At 49.2% G+C, this 22,486-nt stretch overlaps 1 protein-coding gene across 2 annotated transcripts in view; it reads right to left on the bottom strand.

Annotated features, from left to right (window-relative positions):
- Positions 1 to 22,486, bottom strand: part of TDRD9 (tudor domain containing 9) — a 110,354-nt gene that overhangs the window by 14,785 nt on the left and 73,083 nt on the right. Inside the window, exons 25-33 of one of the 2 annotated variants that reach the window (XM_061395510.1) lie at positions 21,099 to 21,210; positions 19,838 to 20,050; positions 19,490 to 19,579; positions 18,784 to 19,044; positions 17,580 to 17,735; positions 16,585 to 16,655; positions 15,044 to 15,153; positions 14,493 to 14,589; positions 2,392 to 2,530 (exon numbers count right to left, since the gene is read on the bottom strand). In XM_061395510.1, the coding sequence (XP_061251494.1) occupies positions 2,392 to 2,530; positions 14,493 to 14,589; positions 15,044 to 15,153; positions 16,585 to 16,655; positions 17,580 to 17,735; positions 18,784 to 19,044; positions 19,490 to 19,579; positions 19,838 to 20,050; positions 21,099 to 21,210 (1,249 nt within the window). Of the gene's footprint in view, positions 1 to 2,391; positions 2,531 to 10,574; positions 12,112 to 14,492; positions 14,590 to 15,043; positions 15,154 to 16,584; positions 16,656 to 17,579; positions 17,736 to 18,783; positions 19,045 to 19,489; positions 19,580 to 19,837; positions 20,051 to 21,098; positions 21,211 to 22,486 lie in introns of those variants that run through there. The other variant, XM_061395511.1, reaches the window with a different exon arrangement.

The following is a 22,486-nucleotide window of genomic DNA, read 5'->3' as shown; positions in this document are numbered from 1 at the left end:
GCAGCCCACTTTTACCACATCGCTCAGCCACAGCACCTTCTCCATGTGCTGCACAAACTTTGTTTGCATTTCAGTTGCATTTACTTTTCTCGAAATAAAGCATAATGCACCAAAAATGTTGCTTTCTTTTCCATCTTCAGTATTAAAACGGCTACACAGAAATTAACCAACTTTGGTAAGCTCTTTTAAAAAATGAATGCTGATACTGACAGCTGTCACAACACAATCCCACGGCCCACCAGTCATAGCCAAGGCCTGACCTGAGCACCACACTGTTAACTGACACCTGGCTCTGACCGGCTTTTCCACTGGCATCCTCTTTCCATTCCTGGACCCAATCCACGGCACCTGCAGTCACGTCTCCCCAGCCTCCTCCTGCTCCCGGCCAGATTCCCAGGCTTTTCCTGTCTTTTGAGACCTTGACAGTCCTGAGGAGTCAGGTATCTTGGGAGATGCCCCCTAGTTTGGGCCTACGTGATGTTTCTCGCATGACTAGGTTGGGGTGGTGAATTTGGGGGAGAAGCCCACAGACATGGGGGCCCTTCTCACTCCATCACATCAGGATGTGTGTGCCACCACCACGACGGGTCACTGGCGACGCTGGCCTTGGCCACTGAGCCCGGGCAGTCTCTGCCAGGCTTAGTGGAAGCCGGTCACTAAGTCTAGTCCACCCCTAAAGCAGGGGGAGGGGAAGGGGAGGTTTCAGCTGCACCGCTCGAGTGCCATTGGGAATTCTCCAGGACAGAAGATTGGTCTCTTCTCCTCATTTGTTTATTCAATCACTGGTTTATATCCCCGGACACTCTTGGGTTATCATCCAACACAACATGATTTATTCTCTGGCCCTAACTGCTCCGGCCCTGGCACCGGCGGGCCCTTGCTTCCTGAGGGCATCTTCACTTCCCGGCACTACAAGAAGCCCCGGGCTCACATACTTCCTCTGCCCATTTCTCTGGGGAACCCCTGATCCTCTTACTGGAAAATCCTATCAGAAACTACCGTCAGGCTCTGGGTTTGTTCGTGGCTGACTACTGGCTGCCTTTGTTTCTGGCTCTCAGAGCGCTGGGCAATTCAGGCACATGTTTGAGATAACGTACTGTGGCTCAGCTGGTAAAGAATCTGCCTGAAATGTGGGAGACCTGGATTCAATCTCTGGGTTGGGAAGATCCCCTGGAGAAGGGAAAGGCTTCCCATTCCAGTAGTCTGGCCTGGAGAATTCCATAGACTGTATAGTCCATGGGGTCGCAAAGAGTCAGACACGACTGAGCGACTTTCACTTTTCATGAACATGTAACTCGCCTACATGCAGTTAGACACGAATACCCTTGAACCATGCCTCTCGGTCATCCTGCTTCACAGGGTGTGCCCAGCCTTCCTCTCCTGCCTGCCTCCAGGCCCTGTCCCACAGTAAGAAACTGGCGCCCACATCCCTCACCTGTTCAACTCCAGTAACATGCTGAGCCATTTCAGAGCTCGCACTCCTGGAGAATAACTTTACCAAGGAGCAAAGTGTTGTGCATTTTCTTTTCATCTATAGCCTAACTGTTGCCAGTCAAGCACTGTTTTCCAAAATTCCTTTTCCCTCACCTGCTTCAATGCAATTATCCCCCAAACCCTAGTTGGTGTGTATACGGGCACACGTGCTCACTACCTCAGATCAGATCAGATCAGTTGCTCAGTCATGTCCGACTCTGTGACCCCATGAATCGCAGCACGCCAGGCCTCCCTGTCCATCACCAACTCCTGGAGTTCACTCAGACTCACATCCATCGAGTCAGTGATGCCATCCAGCCATCTCATCCTCTGTCGTCCCCTTCTCCTCCTGCCCCCAATCCCTCCCAGCATCAGAGTCTTTTCCAATGAGTCAACTCTTCGCATGAGGTGGCCAAAGTACTGGAGTTTCAGCTTTAGCATCATTCCTTCCAAAGAAATCCCAGGGCTGATCTCCTTCAGAATGGACTGGTTGGATCTCCTTGCAGGCCAAGGGACTCTCAAGAGTCTTCTCCAACACCACAGTTCAAAAGCATCAATTCTCACGTCCAAATCTTTGCGACCCCATGGACTGTGGCCCGCCATGCTCCTGTCCACGGGATTCTCCAGGCAAGAATACTGGAGTGGGTTGCCATGCCCTCCTCCAGGGAACCTTCCTGATCCTGGGATCGGGCCCACGACACTTATGTCTCCTGCACCGGCAAGCAGGTTCTTTACCACTGAGCCACCTTTCTGATCCTCATGGAGCTCAGTACAGTCTGTGAAAAGGTTCTCATCACAGAGAGACCACAGGTATAAGCCTGTGTTAACAGCACCATGTCAGACTCAGCGTGCTGAACGGCTGTACAAGCAAAACCCGAGTGAGAAGGAGCTCCCACGCCATGATAACCGCAGCCTTACCTCCACGATATCCTCCACGCTGAACTGCACGTCAAACGCAAGCTCCATGTCATGTTCTGGCAGGACCGGGGCCCCTGTGGTCGGATTGCACCCCAAGCCACACAGGACGCCAGTGTAGCATCTGCCGTCTTGATCAACTCTACACGAAGTTTTGAGAAAAGTTAATTGTTAAGCTACTCGGTTTTTTGTTTTCAAGAGGTAACTTGAGCTTATTTTATATATATATGCACATATATAAAATATTTATTTATCGAAGTATAGTTGATTTATAATGTCATGTTAGTTTTAGGGGTATGGCAGTGATTCAGGTACACACACTCACACACACACACCTGAATACATGGATGTACAGAATATATATACTCCTCTTCAGATTCTTGTCCCTTACCGAGGTTGTTCGAGCACTCTGCTGAGCCGAGTCCCCTGTGCTGCCCAGTCCCCTGGTGCTCGTCTATTCTGTATCTGGGAGTGTGATGTGATTTATTGCCCCCTGATTTATTGCTCTTCCTCCTTTCCCCTTAACCATGTTTGTTTTCTGTGTCTGTCTGTTTTGTAAATAAGTGGCAACATTTCTCCATCTATTTGTGTCCTCTTTGATTTCCTTCACCAGTGTTTTATAGTTTTCTATATAGGTCTTTTGTTTCTTTAGGTAGATTTATTCCTAAGTATTTTATTCTTTTCCTCGCAACGGTGAATGGAATTGTTTCCTTAATTTCTCTGTTTTCTCACTGTTACATGTATAGGAATGCAAGGGATTTATTTCTCTGTGTTAATTTTATATCCTGCAACTTTACTATATTCATTAGCTCTAGTAGTTTTCCGGTGGTGTCTTTAGGCTTTTCTATGTAGAGGATCATGTCATCTGCAAACAGTAAGAGTTTTACTTCTTCTTTTCCAATCTGGATTCCTTTTCTTTTTCTTCTCTGATTGCTGTGGCTAAAACTTCCAAAACTATGTTGAATAGTAGCAGTGAGAGTGGGCACCTTGTCTTGTTCCTGACTTTAGGGGAGATGCTTTCACTTTTCACCACTGAGGATAATGTTTACTGTGGGTTTATCATATACGGCTTTTATTATGTTCCTTCTATGTCTGCTTTCTGGAGTTATCATAAATGGATGTTGAATTTTGTCAAAGGCTTTCTCTGAATCTATTGAGATAATCATATGGTTTTTATCTTTCAATTTGTTAATGTGGTGTATCACATTGATTGATTTGCAAATACTGAAGAATCCTTGTATCCCTGAGATAAAGCCCACTTGGTCATGATGTATGATCTCTTAAATATGTTGTTGGATTGTGTTTGCTAGAATTTTGTCGAGGATTTCTGCATCTATGTTCATCAGTGATATTGACCTGTATAGTTTTCTTTTTTATGGCCTCTCTGTCTGATTTTGGTATTAGGGTGATGGTGGCCTCACAGAATGACTTTGGCAGTTTACCTTCCTCTGCAATTTTCTGAGTTTGAGTAGGACTGGTGTTAGCTCTTCTCTAAATTTTTGGTAGAATTCACCTGTGAAGCCATCTAGTCCTGGGCTTCTGTCTGTTGGAAGATTTTTTTATTACAGTTTCAATTTCCGTGCTGTGGTGGATCTGTTAAGATTTTCTATTTCTTCCTTGGTTCAGTTTTGGAAGGTTATACTTTTCTAAGAATTCATCCATTTCTTCCAAGTTGTCCATTTTATTGTCATATAGTTGCTGATAGTACTCTGTTATGATCCTTTTGATTCTTCTCCATTTTCTAATGATCTCCATTTTCTAGTGATTTCTCCACTTCCATTTCTAATTTTGCTGATTTGATTCTTCTCCCTTTTTTTCTTGATGAGCCTGGCTAATGGTTTGTCTATTTTATTTATCTTCTCAAAGAACCAGCTTTTAGTTTTGTTGATTTTTGCTATAGTCTCCTTTGTTTCTTTTTCACTTATTTCTGCCCTAATTTTTATGATTTCTTTCCTTCTACTAACTCTGGGGTTTATTTCTTTTTTTTCTAGTTGCTTTAGCTGTAAAGTTAGGTTATTTTGATTTTTTTCTTATTTTTTGAGGTAAGCTTGTATTGCTATGAAGCTTCCCCTTAGCACTGCTTTTACTGAATCCCATAGGTTTTGGGTTATTGTGTTTTCATTTTCATTAGTTTCTATGCATATTTTGATTTCTTTTTTATTTCTTCTGTGATTTGTTGGTTATTCAGAAGCATGTTGTTTAGCCTGCATGTTTGGATTTTTATTAGTTTTTTTTCCTGTACCTGACATCTAATCTTACCACATTGTGATCAGAAAAGATGCTTGGAATGATTTCAATTTTTTTTAATTTACCAAGGCTAGATTTATGGCCCAGGATGTGATCTATCCTGGAGAATGTTCCGTGTGCACTTGAGAAAAAAGGTCAAATTCACTGTTTGGGGGTGAAATCTCCTACAGATATCAATTAGGTCTAACTGGTCCATTGTATCATTTGAAGTTTGTGTTTCCTTGCTAATTTTCTGTTTGGTTGATCTATCCACAGGTGTGAGTGGGGTAGGAAAGCCTCCCACTACTGTTGTGTTGGTTTCCCGTCTCATACTTGCTGGCATTTGCCTTACACACTGCGGTGCTGCCGTTTTGGGCGCACATGTACGTATGACTGTCCCGTCTTCTTCTTGGACTGATCCCTCGATCGTTATGCAGTGTCCTTCATCTCTTTTCACAGCCTTTATTTCAAAGTCTATTTTTTCTGACCTGAGTATTGCTACTCCTGATTTCTTTTGGTCTCCATTTGTATGAAATATCTTTTTCCAGCCCTTCAGTCTTTATGTGTCCCTTGGTTTGAGGTGGGTCTCTTGTAGAAAGCATCTGTAGGGGTCTTGTTTTTGCATCCATTCAGCCAATCTTTGTCTTTTAGTTGGGGCATTCAACCCATTTACATTTAAGGTAATCATTGATAAGTATGATCCCATTGCCATTTACTTTGTTGTTCTGGGCTTGAGTTTATAAACCTTTTCTCTGTTTCCTGTCTAGAGAAGATCCTTTAGCATTTGTTGGAGAGCTGGTTTGGTGGTGCTGAATTCTCTTAGCTTTTGCTTATCTGTAAAGCTTTTGATTTCTCCTTCATATTTGATTGAGATCCTTGCTGGGTACAGTAATCTGGGTTGTAGGTTTTTCTCTTTCATCACTTTAAGTATATCCTGCCATTCCCTCCTGGCCTGAAGAGTTTCCATTGAAAGATCAGCTGTTGTCCTTATGGATCCTTATGGATCCCCTTATGTGATATTTGTTGCTTTTTCCTTGCTGCTTTTAATATTTGCTCTTTGTGTTTGATCTTCGTTAATTTGATTAATACGTGTCTTGGGGTGTTTCGCCTTGGGTTTATCCTATTTGGGACTCTCTGGGTTTCTTGGACTTGGGTGGCTATTTCCTTCCCCATTTTAGAGAAGTTTTCAACTATTATCTCAAGTATTTTCTCATGCCCTTTCTGTCTGGTTTTTCTGGGACTCCTATGATTCAAATGTTGGGGCGTTTAACATTGTCCCAGAGGTCTCTGAGGTTGTCCTCATTTTTCTTTTCTCCTCTCTGCCTCATTTACTTCCACCGTTCTATCTTCCACCTCACGTATCCTCTCTTCTGCCTCGGTTATTCTTCTGTTGGTTCCCTCAAGAGTGCTTTTGATCTCAGTTATTGCATTATTCATTACTGACTTTTTTATTTCTTCTAGGTCCTTGTTAAACATTTCTCACATCTTCTCAACCCTTGTTGCTAGTCTACTTATCTGTAATTCCATTTTGTTTTTAAGATTTTGGATCATTTTTCCTATCATTATTCTGAATGCTTTTTCAGGTAGACTCCCTGTCTCCCCCTCTTTTGTTTGGTTTCATGGGCATTTATCATGTTCCTTTACCTGCTGAGTATTTCTCTGCCTTTTCATTTTATTTAAATTGCTGTGTTTGGGGTGCCCTTTCTGTAGGCTGGAAGTCTGTGGTTCCTCTTTATTATGGAGCTCGCTCCCTGTGGATGGGGTTGGACTAGCAGCTTGTGAAGGTTTCCTGGTTAGGGGAGCTTGCATCTATGTTCTGGTGGATGGAGCTGGATCTCTTCTCTCTGGAGTGCAATGAAGTATCCAGTAGTGAGTTTTGGGGTGTCTATGGGTTTGGCATGACTTTGGGCAGCCTGTCTTTTAACACTCAGGGCTATGTTCCTGAGTTGCTGGAGAATTAGTGTAGTATGTCTTGCTCTGGAACTTGTTGGCTCTTGGGTGGAGCTTGGTTTCAGTGTTAAGTATGGAGGCTTTTGGGTGAGCTCATCTATTAATGTTCCCTGGAATCAGGAGTTCTCTGGTGTTCTCAAGTTTCGGATTTAAGCCTCTGTCTCTGGCTTTCAATCTTATTCTTACAGTAGCCTCAAGACTTCTCCACCCATACAGCACAGATGATAAAACATCTAGGTTAATGGTGAAAAAATTCTGCACAGCGACAGACACCCAGAGAGGTTCACAGTTACATGGAGAAGAGAATAGGGAGATAGAGGTGACCAGGAGGAGAAGAGGGGGAGTCAAAAGGGGAGACAGCAATCTAGCCAGTAATCAGTTCCCTCGGTGCTCTCCACAGTTTGGAAGACCCAGGGAGGCTCACAGAGTTACATGGAAGGAGATAGAGAAGAGGAGGGAGGGAGATAGAGGTGACCAGGAGGAGAAGACAGGCAGTCAAAAGTGGAAAGACCAATCCAGCCAGTAATCAGTTCCCTAAGTGTTCTCCACAGCTCGGAATACCCAGAGAGATTCACAGAGATAAGTCAAGAAGAGAAGGTGGAGGAGATAGAGGTGACCTGGGGGAGAAAAGGGAGAGTCAAAAAGGGGAGAGAGCAATCAAGCCATTAATCACACCCCTAAGTGAAAATGAATACTAAAGATTCGATTCTTAAAGGTACAAAGTGTGTTAGTTGCTCAGTTGTGTCTGACTCTTTGCAACCACATCAACTATACAGTCCATGGAATTCTCTAGGCCAGAATACTGGAGTGGGTAGCTTTTCCTTTCTCCAGGGGATCTTCCCAACCCAGGGATCGAACCCAGGTCTCCTGCATCGCAGGCGGATTCTTTACCAGCGGAGCCACAAAGAAGCCCAAAAATACTGGAGTGGGTAGCCTATCCCTTCTCCAGGGGATCTTCCCAACCCAGGAACTGAACTAGAGTCATCTCCCGCATTGCAGGTGGATTCTTTACTAACTGAGCTATCACCAAAATTGATAACAAATATCAAAAAGCAAAGATTAAAAATCTACAATACAGGTGAGACTCTCAAAAATATTAAAAATACAGAACAAAATCAATCACAAAAATTAGAAAAAATATATATATGAAATTTGCTTTAAAAATAGGGTCTTTTTTTGCAAGGTAATAGTAGGTTATAAAAATGAAAATTAAAGGAGTAATAAAGAACTTAAAAATTTTTTTAAATTTAAAAATGATAATAGTAAAAATATATTTAGGAATTTCCCTGAGGCTGTTGTGCCAGCCCAGTATTTTGGATGATGTACTCTGCAGAGAAGTTAAATAACCAGGGTGACAATATATAGCCTTGATGTACTCCTTTCCCAATTGGGAACCAGTCCGTTGTTCCCTGTCCACTTCTAACTGTTTCTTCTTGACCTGCATACAGATTCTCAGGAGGTAGGTAAAGTGGTCTGGTATTCACATCTCTTTAAGAATTTTCCACAGAGCATCTTCTTGACCCAGGGACTGAACCCTGGTCTCCTACATTGCAGGCAGATTCTTTACCGTCTGAGCCACCATGGAAGCCCATGGAAGTCTGTAAGCCCTGCTTGAATGTTAAAAGAAGTGACCAAGAAAATCCTAAATTCTGCCAACCCCTAAAGCAGCAACTAATTTCATTTTTGCATTTTCTCCTCCAGTTTTTATATCAAAAAGAATAGAGTATATCTAGTTATAAAAAGAGTAAAGTATTTTTACTAAGCCATTACTTAGGTTTCTAATTCTCACTGCATGACGAGACAATGTAAAGAATATTTTATCACGTATAGTTTTCCCCCTACTTTTGAATTCCCTCCCCAGTGAAGTCTTATAAGTGATATTTCTGGAGAAAGGGCTATAAACTCACGTGTGACCTGTGAAAGATGTCTAGCACCCAGTAAAAGCTTCAAGATGTCTGTCCCACCTTCCCACCGCAGAACAATCACACACACCAAGAATACAGAGCCCTGCATCCCCTTTGCACAAAAGCCTGCTGCTTCCCGCTGCCACCACCAGCTCCTGCCACTTCCATCTCCCAGAGTTCTCCTGAATCCACGCACCCTCTCCATCCCAACAGCCACCGCCTCGTGCAAAGCGCTGTCATCGCCCACCGGGCAGTCGGCTTCCGACCCGTTTACCGCGCATCTACTCCTGCTTCCTCCAGTCTGTCTTCGCTGGCTTTTCACAACACGTCCGCTCATCTTGCGTCCTGGCTCAAGGGCTCCCAGCGGTGTCCACGGCATCCTGACAACCCCCTCTGCGGGGCTCCACTGCATACCATACTCCCGGCCAGGCCCCTGCTTCTCTGGCTTCCCAGAAGGAGGGGCTCAGGCTCCTCCAGCAGGAACCCTGTTCCCCCCGACACTCACACCCAGGACCCTCGACCCCAAGCTCCCTCGCATGTTACAGGCATTAGTTTAAAACACTACTGTCTCAGCCCATGACAGGCTCAACAGATTATCAAATGAATGAACATTCTCAAATACTGATATTATCAAATGAATAAAATATTTTTTGACATTTTATTTTTAGTTGGAGAATAACTGCTTTATAATACTGTGTTGGGTGTTGCCATATACCGACATGAATCAGTCATAGGTATACATATATCCCCTCCGTCTTGAACCTCCCACCCCACTCCACCTCCTCCACGTTGTCACAGAGCGCCAGATTTGACTCCATGCATCATACAGCGAATGCCCACCAGCTGTCTGTTTTACACATGGTGGCGTACGCGCTCCCAGGCTGCTCTTCCCATCCATCCCACCCTCTCCTTCCCTGCCACCCCATGCCCACAAGGCTGTTCTGTCTGCATCTCCACTGATGCCCTGCAAACAGGTTCTCCAGTGCCATCTTTCCGGATTCCACGTATGTGCATGCATGCTAAGTCACTTCAGCTGTGTCCAACTCGGTGCGGCCCTCTCGACTGCAGCAGCCCGCCAGGCTCCTCTGCCCAGGAGATTCTCCAGGTAAGAACCCTGGAGTGGGTTGCCATTTCCTCCTCCAGGGGACCTTCCCGCTCCAGGGACTGAACCAGCGTCTCTTACGTCTACCTGCACTGGCAGGTGGGCGCCACCTGGGAAGCCCATGTGTGTGTGAGTATAAAATATCTGGTTTTCTCTCTCCCACTCACTTCACTACGCATAACAGGCCCTAGGTTCATCCACTTCATTAGAAGCGACTCAAATGCATTCCTTCTTATGGCTGAGTAATACTCCATTATACATATGTACCACAGTTTCTTTATCCATTTACTTGTTGGTGGACACCTAGGTTGCTTCCATGTCCTAGCTACTGTAAATAGTGCTGCGATGAACACTGGGGTACGTGTGTCTTTTTCAATTATGGTTTCCTCAAGGTATATGCCCAGTAGAGGAATCATTGGGTTATACGGTAGTTTTATTCTAAGTTTATTAAGGAAGCTCCATGCTGTTCTCCATAGTGGCTGTACCAATTCACATTCCCACCAACAAGGCAAGAGGGTTCCCTTTTCTCCATACCCTCTCCAACATTTATTGTTTGTAGATTTTTTGGTGATGGCCACTCTGACTCGTGTGAGGTGATATTTCACTGCAGTTTTGATTTGCATTTCTCTAATAATGAGCAATGTTGAGCATCTTTTCCTGTGTTTATAAGCCACCTGTATGTCGTTTTCGGAGAGATGTCTGTTTAGATCTTCTCACTTTTTACAAATATTGATATTAAATACCTGTTAAAATATTTTGGTAATTTTATTTGACTCAATCAGTGCAGACCTTTCCCATCATCTAGATCAGTGAAACTCTGAGGAAAACACTCCAGGCAGAGAGCATTCACACACACACTTTTCCCATCACTGTAATAAAAATGAAAGAGAATCACATTCCAAGTAAACTCAAAGAGACTCAGATTCACTTACACGTTAGATGCTGAGTACGTGCTTTACACAACAGTCACCAAAATGTTTCCTTAAATGGCAAGCTCACCCACATTTGTTTTTAATGAATGTAATTTATTATTTCAGTTTATACAAAACCTTTCCAAAACAGAATAACCAGGGCTCAGCAAAGTGAAGGACGACAGCTTCATCACGGCTGTCAACGAGGCATCACGTCGCCTCCACGTTACTGCAGCTGTGACGAGACTTAAACTGACCCGCTCACCTGTGAGAACACACACTGTGACAAGGACGGCCTAACACACTCAGCCTTGAACCGACTCCCACTGGGGTAGCAACTCCATGCTCATCGACTCTAAATCTTAAATTAATAAGGGAAATCAAAGCACTGGGTTTGATTCCCTTCTAGGGATCCTAAACACCCTATGTGCACCTAAGAAACAGTGGTTAAGACCACAAAAATACTTTTACTTCCTTTATGAAGCATGTTTTAGATTCAAACTGAAAACTGCAAAAATCAAGACAGGAACAAAAGAAAGTGCACCCCTCACAGCATGCAGCAAGGGACACTGTGGAGGCCCCAGCCTGCAACAGAGCGCAGGGAAGGAGCGTCAGTCCATTCGAGCACACCACAGCCATCTGTGCGAGGGCCAACTTCTCTAAACAAGGAGGTTTAAACTCACACTGCAGTATGTTAAAATGATGTTGAAACAGAGTTCCTTGCGGGTGGAACTTTTCTTGCAAGCTAATATCCTAGAACTCCACAAATGTGCCAGATAAGGACATCAGTTCAGTTCAGTTGCTCAGCCGTGTCCAACTCTTTGAGACCCCCATGGACTGCAGCACGCCAGGCCTCCCTGTCCATCACCAACTCCTGGAGTTTACTGAAACTCATGTCCATTGAGTCGGTGATGCCAGCCAGCCATCTCATCCTCTGTTGTCCCCTTCTCCTCCTGCCCCCAATCCCTCCCAGCATCAGGGTCTTTTCAAATGAGTCAGTTCTTCACAACAGGTGCCAAAGTACTGGAGTTTCAACTTCAGCATCAGCCCTTCCAATAAATATTTGGACTGATTTCCTTTAGGATGGACTGGTTGGATCTCCTTGCAGTCCAAGGGACTCTCAAGAGTCTTCTCCAACACCACAGTTCAAAAGCATCAATTCTTCGGCGCTCAGCTTTCTTTATAGTCCAATTCTCACATCCATACATGACTACTGGAAAAGTCATAGCTTTGACTAGATGGACCTTTGCTGGGAAAGTAATGTCTCTGCTTTTTAACATGCTGTCTAGGTTGGTCATAACTTTCCTTCCAAGGAGCAAGCGTCTGAATTCCATGCTGCGGTCACATCTGCAGTGATTCTGGAGCCCCCCAAATTAGAGTCTGTCACTGTTACCCCAACTATCTGCCATGAAGTGATGGGACCAGATGCCACGATCTTAGTTTTCTGAATGTTGAGTTTCAAGCCAACTTTTTCACTCTCCTCTATCACTTTCATCAAGAGGCTTTTCAGTTCTTCTTCACTTTCTGCCATAAGGGTGGTGTCATCTGAATATCTGAAGTTATTGATATTTCTACAGGTAATCTTGATTCCAGCCTGTGCTTCATCCAGCCCAGTTTCTCATGATGTACTCTGCATATAAGTTATATAACCAGGATGAAAATATACAGCCTTGACGTACTCCTTTCCCAATTTGGACCCAGTCTGTTGTTCCATGTCCAATTCTAACTGTTGCTTCCTGACCTGCATACAGATTTCTCAAGAGGCAGGTCAAGTGGTCTGGTATTCTCATCTCTTTAAGAATTTTCCAGAGCTTGTTGAATAAGGAAATATATTTCCTCAAAAGGTAAATGTTAAATCAATCTGAAGCCTCCATAAAAAAAAACAACGCTGTTAAGTACTTTGTAATGCATACTGTATTAACCTTCAAAGTGTTAAGAGCCTAACAGCATCTCCAAACGCTGCTCAGGCTGTCCTCTGAGGCTCTGCCCACCTCCCTGCTCTGCTGCCAGATGCGAGCAGCCAGGCCCTGAGTCACGGTGGGGGCTAAAGTGTCTGCGAGTCTCCTCCACCATCCTGTGAGCCCAGGAGGGCCCCTCTGACAGCTGGGGAAGCCCAGACTTTGGGGAGTGCCAGGCACGGCCAGAGAGCAAGCCCAGGTCCCTTTCTTAATGTATATTCTCAGCACCCCACCCGCTTCCAGTACTTGACAGGTCCCTGCTCTGGTCTCCTGTTTCCTAAGGCTTCTTTAAAATACGGGTACAAAAACAGCCCATGAATACACTGGTCAACAACGGAGACAGTCCGTGAGCACACAGGGTGGAGACGTGAGCCGTTCCCGGCTCCCGTGCTGCTCGTCCAGGGCAAGTGGGCGAGGATGCACGCCTGGGGGAGTATGCAGCACCGGGGGTGATGGGGAGAGCTCTTACACGGGAGGACAGGCGGCAGTGCAGCAAGACACTGCGTGCCGGAGCTCCTCCTGCTCAGGCTCTGAGTGCTCCAAGTACCTCACTGTCCAGAATTCTTAAAGAGGAATTCATCCTGGGTTAAAAAAAAAAATACACCGCATTACTCAAGTCCTCAAGAGGTTTATATTGAAAAAAGAGCTGAAGCAGGAGCCTGGACAGATGCGGCGATGCACCCACCGCATCAGACCCCCGCCCCTGCCCCGCGTGGAGCTCTCTGGCTGCAGCGTCGCACCTGCTGTGTTGATTCCACATCCGCCTCCCCTACAAAGACCCAGGAGATGCCTTTATTCTAGAGATGTCTATCACACCATTATTACAAAACTAGAGAGAAACCAAATTCCAACATACAAAGGTATGTTAAATTCTTTCAGGGTCAGAGCAGGTCAGAAACAAACACAAATGTAAACACGACAGGGAAGAGTTGACAAAAGCCACTCCGTGTTCACTCAGCAGTGTGTGACGCAACGTGTACAGTGAGTATTTACAAAGACGCCGTCGTACTATGCAAATGCTTATAAAATGTAGTATGAAAAAATTTAAAAACAAAATAAAACGTGCACAACACTGTAAGTCAACTATACTTCAATGTTTTAAGTGTATGTATTTATCTAGGTGAACACTGAAAACAAACATACTGATGATGTTCGTGTTTCCCATACAGTTTTTTCTAGGTAGCACATGTTTTTATAGTAGGGGGAAGAGATATATACAATTATTATTATTATTTCTTAAAAGCACTGTGTATCTGAAACGTGACAGCAGATTCTAAGCAGCCCGCACAGGAGGAGGGCTGAGGCACGGCACAGGGCTACCCACCCTGAGCTCTACCAGCAAGGCTGGTCGACGGACCTGTGTGTGCTCCCAGGAGACGTGGACGGGGCACAAGCCATGGGCACGAGCCCTGCTCAAGCGTGCGCAGGCCCACCCCAGTGTCTGGGGAGGCCGTCCCTCTCACCCACCAGAACGTGGGCTCCCGAAGGCCCAGCTGCATTCCTTTCTTGCATTCCCCCCACCCCGCAACTCGACAAAGCCCAGCAGGGCTGCCCCCTGGGTCGTGCCCTGCGGATCCTGCTGCTCCAACGCAAGGCCCTGCTATTCCAACACACGCCATGCAAAGGGCGGTGTCTCGGGGCTGCCTGCTGTCTGGCTGGTCCTCACTCCACCCCAGGGGCTCCAGCTGCCTTCTCTGCTCGCAGCCCGCAACGAGCGGGGACCCACTGGTGTCCACTGACGCCGCTGCCAGGGAACCTGGCGTCGCCCCCTGGCTATGGACGCACACCGCCATGGCACCGCTCCGAGCCTCCGCTCTCCCTCCCGAGTGCTCTCGCTGCACTGTCACCGGGCCCCATGGGAGGCTGTGTGTCCTTGTCGGCCCGCTCAGTGTCCTTCTGAGCAGGATCCAAGCGCAGCCCCACAAACCACCGTAAACACTGAAGCCAGCGGGCTTGCCGGCAGGCAGACCCCAGGGCCGTTCCCATCAGCGCTCTCCCATGAGGACACCCGCTTCTCCCGCCGGTTCGCGTCTCACCTGCGAGCGCTCCCTACCTGAGCTCCATGACGGGTGCAAACAGCATGCTGAGCAGCGCGGGGAGGCCTGGGATGTGCGGCATCAGGGAGGTCTCGCGCAGCAGCATGGTGGACCCTGCGGACGGGCCCGGCGGGCAGGCGGTCACTGTGGGCGCCCCGCGCTCAGGCCTCCCACCCCGCGTGCAGCTGTCCCACAGATGCCCGGCAGGCAGAGCTCCCGGTGCGGGTCCCCCAGCCCCCCAAGGGAAGCCCGCCGCCTAAGGCCCTGGCTTTGACTGTTCTGTTTGGTTACTCCTCCTCTCCTTCCTCCTCTGGCCAAGACCTGGGATTCGCCCTCCTGTCCAGCCAAGATAACGGAAAGCATGGACGGCCAAGGAGTCCGTCCCCGCGCCCCTGCGCAGGGAGTGGGAAGGCTGGGACTCTCCGGCTCAAACTCACACCCGCTGATGCACTCAGAAGAGAGTCCAGGAGCCAGGCCGCAGGTGTGAGGCTGCTCCCGACCTCAGGACAGACGTCCCGGCCCTGGAGTCAGGCGGGGAGCAGGGCGGGCGGCGCAGCCCCTCACTCACCAGTGGTGTTCACGGAGAGGGACGCTGCGACCAGCAGCCGCTGGTGCGTGTCCTCGGGGCTGTCGCTGATGATGACCGAGTTGATGCTTTCCTTCTCGATCCAGACGCACCTGGAAGCAGAGCTCCTGGGAGAGGCGGCCCCTGCACGAGGCAGCGCCTGACGCCAGGCCAGGAGAGGCCACTGCAGAGACAGGCCGGCCGCAAACGCAGAAGCGGCCCCTGCACGAGGCAGCACCTGATGCCAGGCCAGGAGGGGCCGCTGCAGAGACAGGCTGGCCGCAACGCAGTGACCGACCGACCGCTGGGAGGCCGCGGCCCGTCTCCACCGAGTCTCGGCCATGCCAAGACCCACGTGCTGCCCTGGCACAAACCTCCACCTCCAGCCAGACCGCCGCCCGCACTGCCCACCTGCAGCGGCTGCGGCCTGCGTCCCAGCAGGCTGTCCCTGACACCCGCCTGGGGGAAGCCCGGCCTGGCCCACCTGCCCCCTGCTCACAGTGGCCCAGCAGGGGACCCTCCACGCCTGCTCCTCCCAAACCTTTGACTCTAATCGCAGGCCAGGCTATCGAGTGCACACCGAAAGCTCCCATGAGCTTTCTGCTCCTCCTACGGTGGACACAGTCCACGGTGACCCGCCTGGAGCAGGACGGAACGGCCTCCAGAGTCTCTCCTCCATGCGGGCTCCGCACCCTCTCAAGTGCTCACCGGGCACCTGCAGACTCTGGGGCTCTTGCTGCAAACTGGGGGCTGAGCTCTGCGTTTCTAACAGGCTCTTGGGGACACGTCTGCTGCTGGTTCTGGAGGAGACTCTGGCAAGCCAGGGTTTTTCCTCTGCAGCCCAAGCGATTGTTTAAGATGCACAAAATGAGGCTTCCCATGCTTCTCAGGAGGAAGCGACTCATGAGGCTTGGCAACACACGCCTCCCAGCAGTCCTCCGCTCTCACTCTCCGTCCTCAGGGGAGCACTCGCTCCAGATCTGGCCTGCACCCTCTGCTGCCAGGACCCTCCTGGAGCCTTTACCCTGCCAGCACAATGCTCCTGGTCTTCACTCCTCCGCACACTCCGGGTCTCAGACTTCTGAAACCCGACGGCCTTCCGAGTGTGGTCAGGGCGCTGAGACGCCTCCATGATGCTCCAGGAGCCCATCAAGAGCCACAGCAACCCACCGTGAAGTCAGAGGTTTCCTCTGTCCTGCCGCTGTGCCCGCTGGACCCATAATGTGGGGCACACCACCTGTGCTGTGGCCCCCAGTGTTCTCGCTAAACCCCTCCCAGGACACAGCAGGCATGACAGATCTGCTGGACGAATGGCGATGATGCTGAGGACAGAAACGACGAGGGCCCTAATGAAGCCCAGGTCTCAGCAGAACGGCTTTCACCTAAGAGAGTGTGGGAACCTCAGGTCTGCAGCGAGCACAGAGGCCAGAGGACTTAGCAAAGGCAGCAGGTTCCGAGAGGTTAGACATAGAAAAGCTTAGTTTCTGATAAGCCCTTTGAACAGAGGACCAGAGAAAGCAGCTTCATGGGAATCTTAATCATACCTGAACTTGGATATTCTGGTCAGACTATGACACTTCAGTTCGTAAGGGTTAAAAGGCCCGTGAAGTACTGCCTGTACACACAAAACATACAAAACGTTACGGATAAGTAAAATGTCACTTCACTTTCATTTTAAAAATCCAAAAGTCAGCTCACAGTTTAAAAGAAAGAAAAAGAGCTACGTCTTAGGCATAAGGTCTTGAAGATTTAATGGGGGAAAAACGCCTTAAAAGAGGTATTCTCTGGAATGCACCTGTTTCCATCAATGGAAACCTTCATATTTTGCATATAAAATGTATCTACACACACACATATATAAGATAGCCTTTGTCAAGAAAAGGAAACACTGTCAAGCACTTCTGTGAAAGGCCTCTCTTCACTGCAGCAGCAGCCCAAGACCACACAGCCAGAGGCCAGGACAATAAAAGCAGAGTCCCTGGCTGGGGCGAGGGGACACGTCCCAGCCAACCCTTCCCGCCAGACGCCACCAAGGGACGAAGCTGAGCCCTGCCGCTGGTCCTCCGAAGCCCAGAGCCGTGCTCCCCTCCATCTGACGAGCAAACACCGGTCCCTGTGACTGGAAACGCAGCCTGCCACCCAACTGCCCGGCTTTGCTGCAAAGCGCCCGTCTATCCTGCCTCCTCAGAACTGTCTGAGAGGCTGCCTCCCGGGCTCGAGTCCTCAGCAAGTCCGCCAAATTAATCAACATAACCCTCAGCTTTTAGGCTGTACAATCTTTTTCACATGGTGTCGCCTCTGGAAAGGTTGGCTTAAAAAAGAACCACTCAAAAAAAAAAAAAAAAGAACTAACCAAAAGCCTGTCTCTACACTAAATTCTAGGTTTTTCTCATATTAATACAGGCTCCACAGTGAGAGAAGTAACAGTACTAAAAACCAAGGACAAAAAACCACCATGACTTCCAGCTACAACTCAGCTTATAGCTGCAGAGTGATTCGAAGTTCTTAACTGGACTGTACAATACCTCCTATAAATTACCTTGCAGCTTGGGTTACCCAGCTTATTGGAAGAAAAGCTCTCCAGCAAAATCCGGATCAGGTGCTTTTCGTCGTCTTTCACGGGAGACGCCGTGGACATGTCTGTCAGGTCTTCTACTGATTTGGAAAAGAGACCCTTGAGAGCTTCGTGGCTTTGCTAAACAAAACAAGAAAAATTCATTTTGGTAAAAGGAAAACCAGTGTTAAAAACATTTTACTCCAAATTAATCAAAGCATTTCATAGGCACCACCTTATCATTAGGTTACCTTTAGATCATTAAGATGTCAAAAGATAATTTATTGATACAAACAAAAGAAGACAGAACTCACTAAAGGCTCAGCTCATTAGCCTTTACTAACTTTCAGCCAAAGTGAAAGTCGCTCAGTCGTGTCTGACTCTTTGCGACCCTGGACATACACAGTCCATGGAATTCTCCAGGCCAGAACACTGGAGTGGGTAGCCTTTCCCTTCTCCAGGGGATCTTCCCAACCCAGGGGTCGAACCCAGGACACCAGCATTGCAGGAGGACTCTTTACCAGCTGAGCCACAAGGGAAGCCCTCAGCCATCAGAGAACTGAAGGGTGACACAGGTTTTGTACACAAAATGTCAGCTTCATCCCGGGACTGTGACCAGGACCCCCGGTGCGTTTTCTCAAGTGGAAACACAAACCCGGCTGGCTCTATGGTGACGTTTCCCTGCTGGTTTGCCCCCTGCCCAACCCAGTACCTCATCCCCAGCAGAAATTACAGAAGGAGCCACCTTCAACATGAGCCTCAAAGTGGCATCTCAAACCTTCAGATCAAGAAAGGCAGCTTCAGAAATGGTTTTGAAATAAACAGCTGAAATACATTTTGAAATGTTTCAAACGCTAGAAACAAATATTTTATAAAGGCATTATAAAATTCATTAGGGAGATAAATCTTGGAATCCATTTTTTAACAACTCCCCAAAGAGAGAACACTTTCACATCTAAGTTTCATTCCAAGAACAACAACAACAAAACACCAACAGCTTCATAACCGGAAGCCACAAGAACTGTGCCTGGCCACCACGATGTGGCCTCAAAGGAACTAGAAGACATTTAGGAAGGAACCACAGATCTCAACACACCAATCGCTGTCCGGCTCTGCAGCCCTTGAGATCCTGAGAGCGGGAAAGGCCCCCTCTGCCTCCCGCCCCACCCCGCCCACGGGCAGCACACACCTTGGACTCGTAGGGCTCCTCGGCCGGCTCAGCGTAGCCCTGGCTGATGAGGATGCCCCGCACGCTGACCGTGTCCTGCAGCCCTGAGGGGAGGTAGGCGTCCACGTGCAGGACGCTGTGCACCATGGAGAAGACCTTCACCAGGAGGGTGCGGCCGCCGACCAGAGAGGAGAAGCGCTGGCTGGCCCCGCTGCTCCAGCGCTCGCCACACACCAGGCACCTCGCTGATGGCCGCATCTTGCAGATCTTGAACTCCAGGGCCTGCAGGGCAGAGGGCAGGGCCAGACACTCAGCCCAGACGCTACCCAAAGTAGACCTGGGCGGGGTCTGCACCAGGAACCATCACAGACCCTACTGGAAGCACGGCAGGGTGACCGAGGACGCCACAGCTAAAACCACATGGTCTCGTCAGTCGATGACAAAAAAGCTTAGAATGCCTTTTACAAAGCACAGGTGGAAAAGCATTATAAACTTCACGAAGTTTGAAACCCTCCATGTACTTTAACTTGCTCCAGAAGCACTATCAGCAAAAACATCTACAGCAACATATCTCAGGGAAAAAGCAGAAACCAGACTTGGGGAGCACAACAAAATGAGGGCCTTCCTGCTCTGGGTCTTGGCCCATCTGCAAGCTGAGGGGCGAGCCCTGACCTCCAAGACCCCTCCAGCTTCACACGCTCAGGCCACCGCAATGTGTCCCCCTCACCTGAAAGGGCAGCTCAAGGAACTGGCAGGGCATCTCCATGAGGACGCCCAGCGCCACGCGCGCTCTGTTCCCGTAGTCCACGAAGAACACCTAGAGGAGGCCGGGTGTGCGTCAGTGCAGGCCCGGCCAGGAGTCCAGACGCGGCCGCCCCAGCCAAGCCCACTCCTCGGGACTCCCAGGACAGGGCGAGTCCTCAGGCCACTGAGGGAAGGGGCTTTCCGACTGCACCACTTCTCTAATTGTAACTATTTTATATTTAGTTTCCACGAGAAAAGACAAAAATCTTTCTGTCAACTGCTTTGAGTCTGCCTCATTTCCGTTTGCAAGATTTACTACAGAAAAACATACCTCGGCAGAATTTCCAGAAACATAGAGGACCTGGGCTCTGAAGTAGCTTTCTTTATCACTGTCGGCGAAGGGAGCCAGGCAGACCTGGTCGGGGTGGGGGTGGACAGGCAGGGGCACCAGCGTGAGGCGGTTTATCTCGGCAGCCAGACTCTTCAGAAACTCCCAGTTCTTCTCATCGGTCCTGTACCCCCAGAAGTGTCCCACTTCAACCACCTAGAGGGGAGGAGGAGGAAACAAACCCTGGAGAGGATCTCCGTCCAGAGGGACAGGCGCGCCTGCTGCAGGCCTGGCGTGCCCCCCTGCCGACCACCGCAGGTCACAAGCTATATTCCCTGGTCCCTAAGGTTCTCCAGGCTTTGAGTCGGTGCTTATGAGGAAACGGGGGCTCCGGTCAAGTGAGGTGAGGGAGTGTGACGCGCACCAGCACTGCAGGCCCTGGGGCCACACGAGGTCAGGGCTGTCCCATCCGACCAGCCCCCAGGACCCGCCGAGCCCACAGAGCCCCCCCGGAGCGTGGGGCGGAGTGCGGACGGCCTCGCCCGCTGCCGCCACCACACAGCCCAGGCCGCACTGCTGCGGCCCTCCAGGCGGCGGGAGGCCAGGCTGCTAGGCGGAGTCTCCCAGGGAAGGGGACCACGCATTTGCTAGGAAGCCTGCGGCATTTTAACTGAAATTTTATTTTGAAGAAGTAAAAACTACACTCCAACGAACGCTGCTGCCAATGCCAGCTCTGCTGATACAACTGAATTACAGGCAAACAGCGCCACGCCAGTGACGTCCTACCTGTGCCTGTTGCTAAACTGGTGTTTTTCGGCATTTCAAATGTACTACCATTTTGAAAATTAAACTTTGATTCTAGGATGAACACTTGTGTTTCTTGTTCTGTTACAGCCACGTTTGAATTTGCGAGTGAAAGTGACTCGAGCTCACCCAGACGGACTCCTGGTGGCCTTTAGCGATGCCCTTGATGACGCTGGTGTGCACCGTGAGGGCCCCTCACCGGGAGGCTTCTCCACTGTGAGACACAGGACCACACGGTCCACGGCCGGTCGAATGTGAGGATGCGAGGAGCCATGGACAGAGGGCCGACCCTAAGCAACCTGAGGACTAAGCCCTCGCTGCCACGGGTGCGGCGTGGGTGACTAAGGTACATGGGCCGTCTGCGGCTGCACCTCCACGTCCACTGCCCCGTGCACTCGACGGGGCGGCTCTAAATAGAGACGACAGAAGAGCTCCAACGCCCGGGTCGCACCGCTCTCACCTCTGTGACTTCCACTGTTAGGAGCAGGTCTGTGATGGTCCGCGATTGGTCCACCATGTTAAAGGAGACTTGCACGGGATCAACTGTCTTCTTCTGGAAGTCCACGTTCACCCTGTTAGACACCACTTATCTTAAAAGGCACAGAGGTGTCACAAAGAACACGCGTGTGCTTATGTATGTGAGGCTACTGCTCGCACTAGTGCAACAGAGGTGTCACAAAGAACACGCGTGTGCTTACGTACGTGAGGCTACTGCTCGCACTAGTGCAACAGAGGTGTCACAAAGAACACACGTGTGCTTACGTACGTGAGGCTACTGCTCGCACTAGTGCAACAGAGGTGTCACAAAGAACACACGTGTGCTTACGTACGTGAGGCGACTGCTCGCACTAGTGCAACAGAGGTGTCACAAAGAACGCGTGTGCTTACGTACGTGAGGCGACTGCTCGCACTAGTGCAACAGAGGTGTCACAAAGAACACGCGTGTGCTTACGTACGTGAGGCGACTGCTCGCACTAGTGCAACAGAGGTGTCACAAAGAACACGCGTGTGCTTACGTACGTGAGGCGACTGCTCGCACTAGTGCAACAGAGGTGTCACAAAGAACACGCGTGTGCTTACACACGTGAGGCGACTGCTCGCACTAGTGCAACAGAGGTGTCACAAAGAACACGCGTGTGCTTACGTACGTGAGGCGACTGCTCGCACTAGTGCAACAGAGGTGTCACAAAGAACACGCGTGTGCTTACGTACGTGAGGCGACTGCTCGCACTAGTGCAACAGAGGTGTCACAAAGAACACGCGTGTGCTTACGTACGTGAGGCGACTGCTCGCACTAGTGCAACAGAGGTGTCACAAAGAACACGCGTGTGCTTACGTACGTGAGGCGACTGCTCGCACTAGTGCAACAGAGGTGTCACAAAGAACACGCGTGTGCTTACACACGTGAGGCGACTGCTCGCACTAGTGCAACAGAGGTGTCACAAAGAACACGCGTGTGCTTACGTACGTGAGGCGACTGCTCGCACTAGTGCAACAGAGGTGTCACAAAGAACACGCGTGTGCTTACGTACGTGAGGCGACTGCTCGCACTAGTGCAACAGAGGTGTCACAAAGAACACGCGTGTGCTTACGTACGTGAGGCGACTGCTCGCACTAGTGCAACAGAGGTGTCACAAAGAACACGCGTGTGCTTACGTACGTGAGGCGACTGCTCGCACTAGTGCAACAGAGGTGTCACAAAGAACACGCGTGTGCTTACGTACGTGAGGCGACTGCTCGCACTAGTGCAACAGAGGTGTCACAAAGAACACGCGTGTGCTTACGTACGTGAGGCGACTGCTCGAACTAGTGCAACAGAGGTGTCACAAAGAACACGCGTGTGCTTAC

This window comes from Bos javanicus, chromosome 21 (genome assembly GCF_032452875.1).
Source record: "Bos javanicus breed banteng chromosome 21, ARS-OSU_banteng_1.0, whole genome shotgun sequence".
Taxonomy (NCBI): Eukaryota; Metazoa; Chordata; class Mammalia; order Artiodactyla; family Bovidae; genus Bos; species Bos javanicus.
Note: the sequence above shows the minus strand (reverse complement) of the source record. Positions and strands in the feature narration are given on the sequence as shown.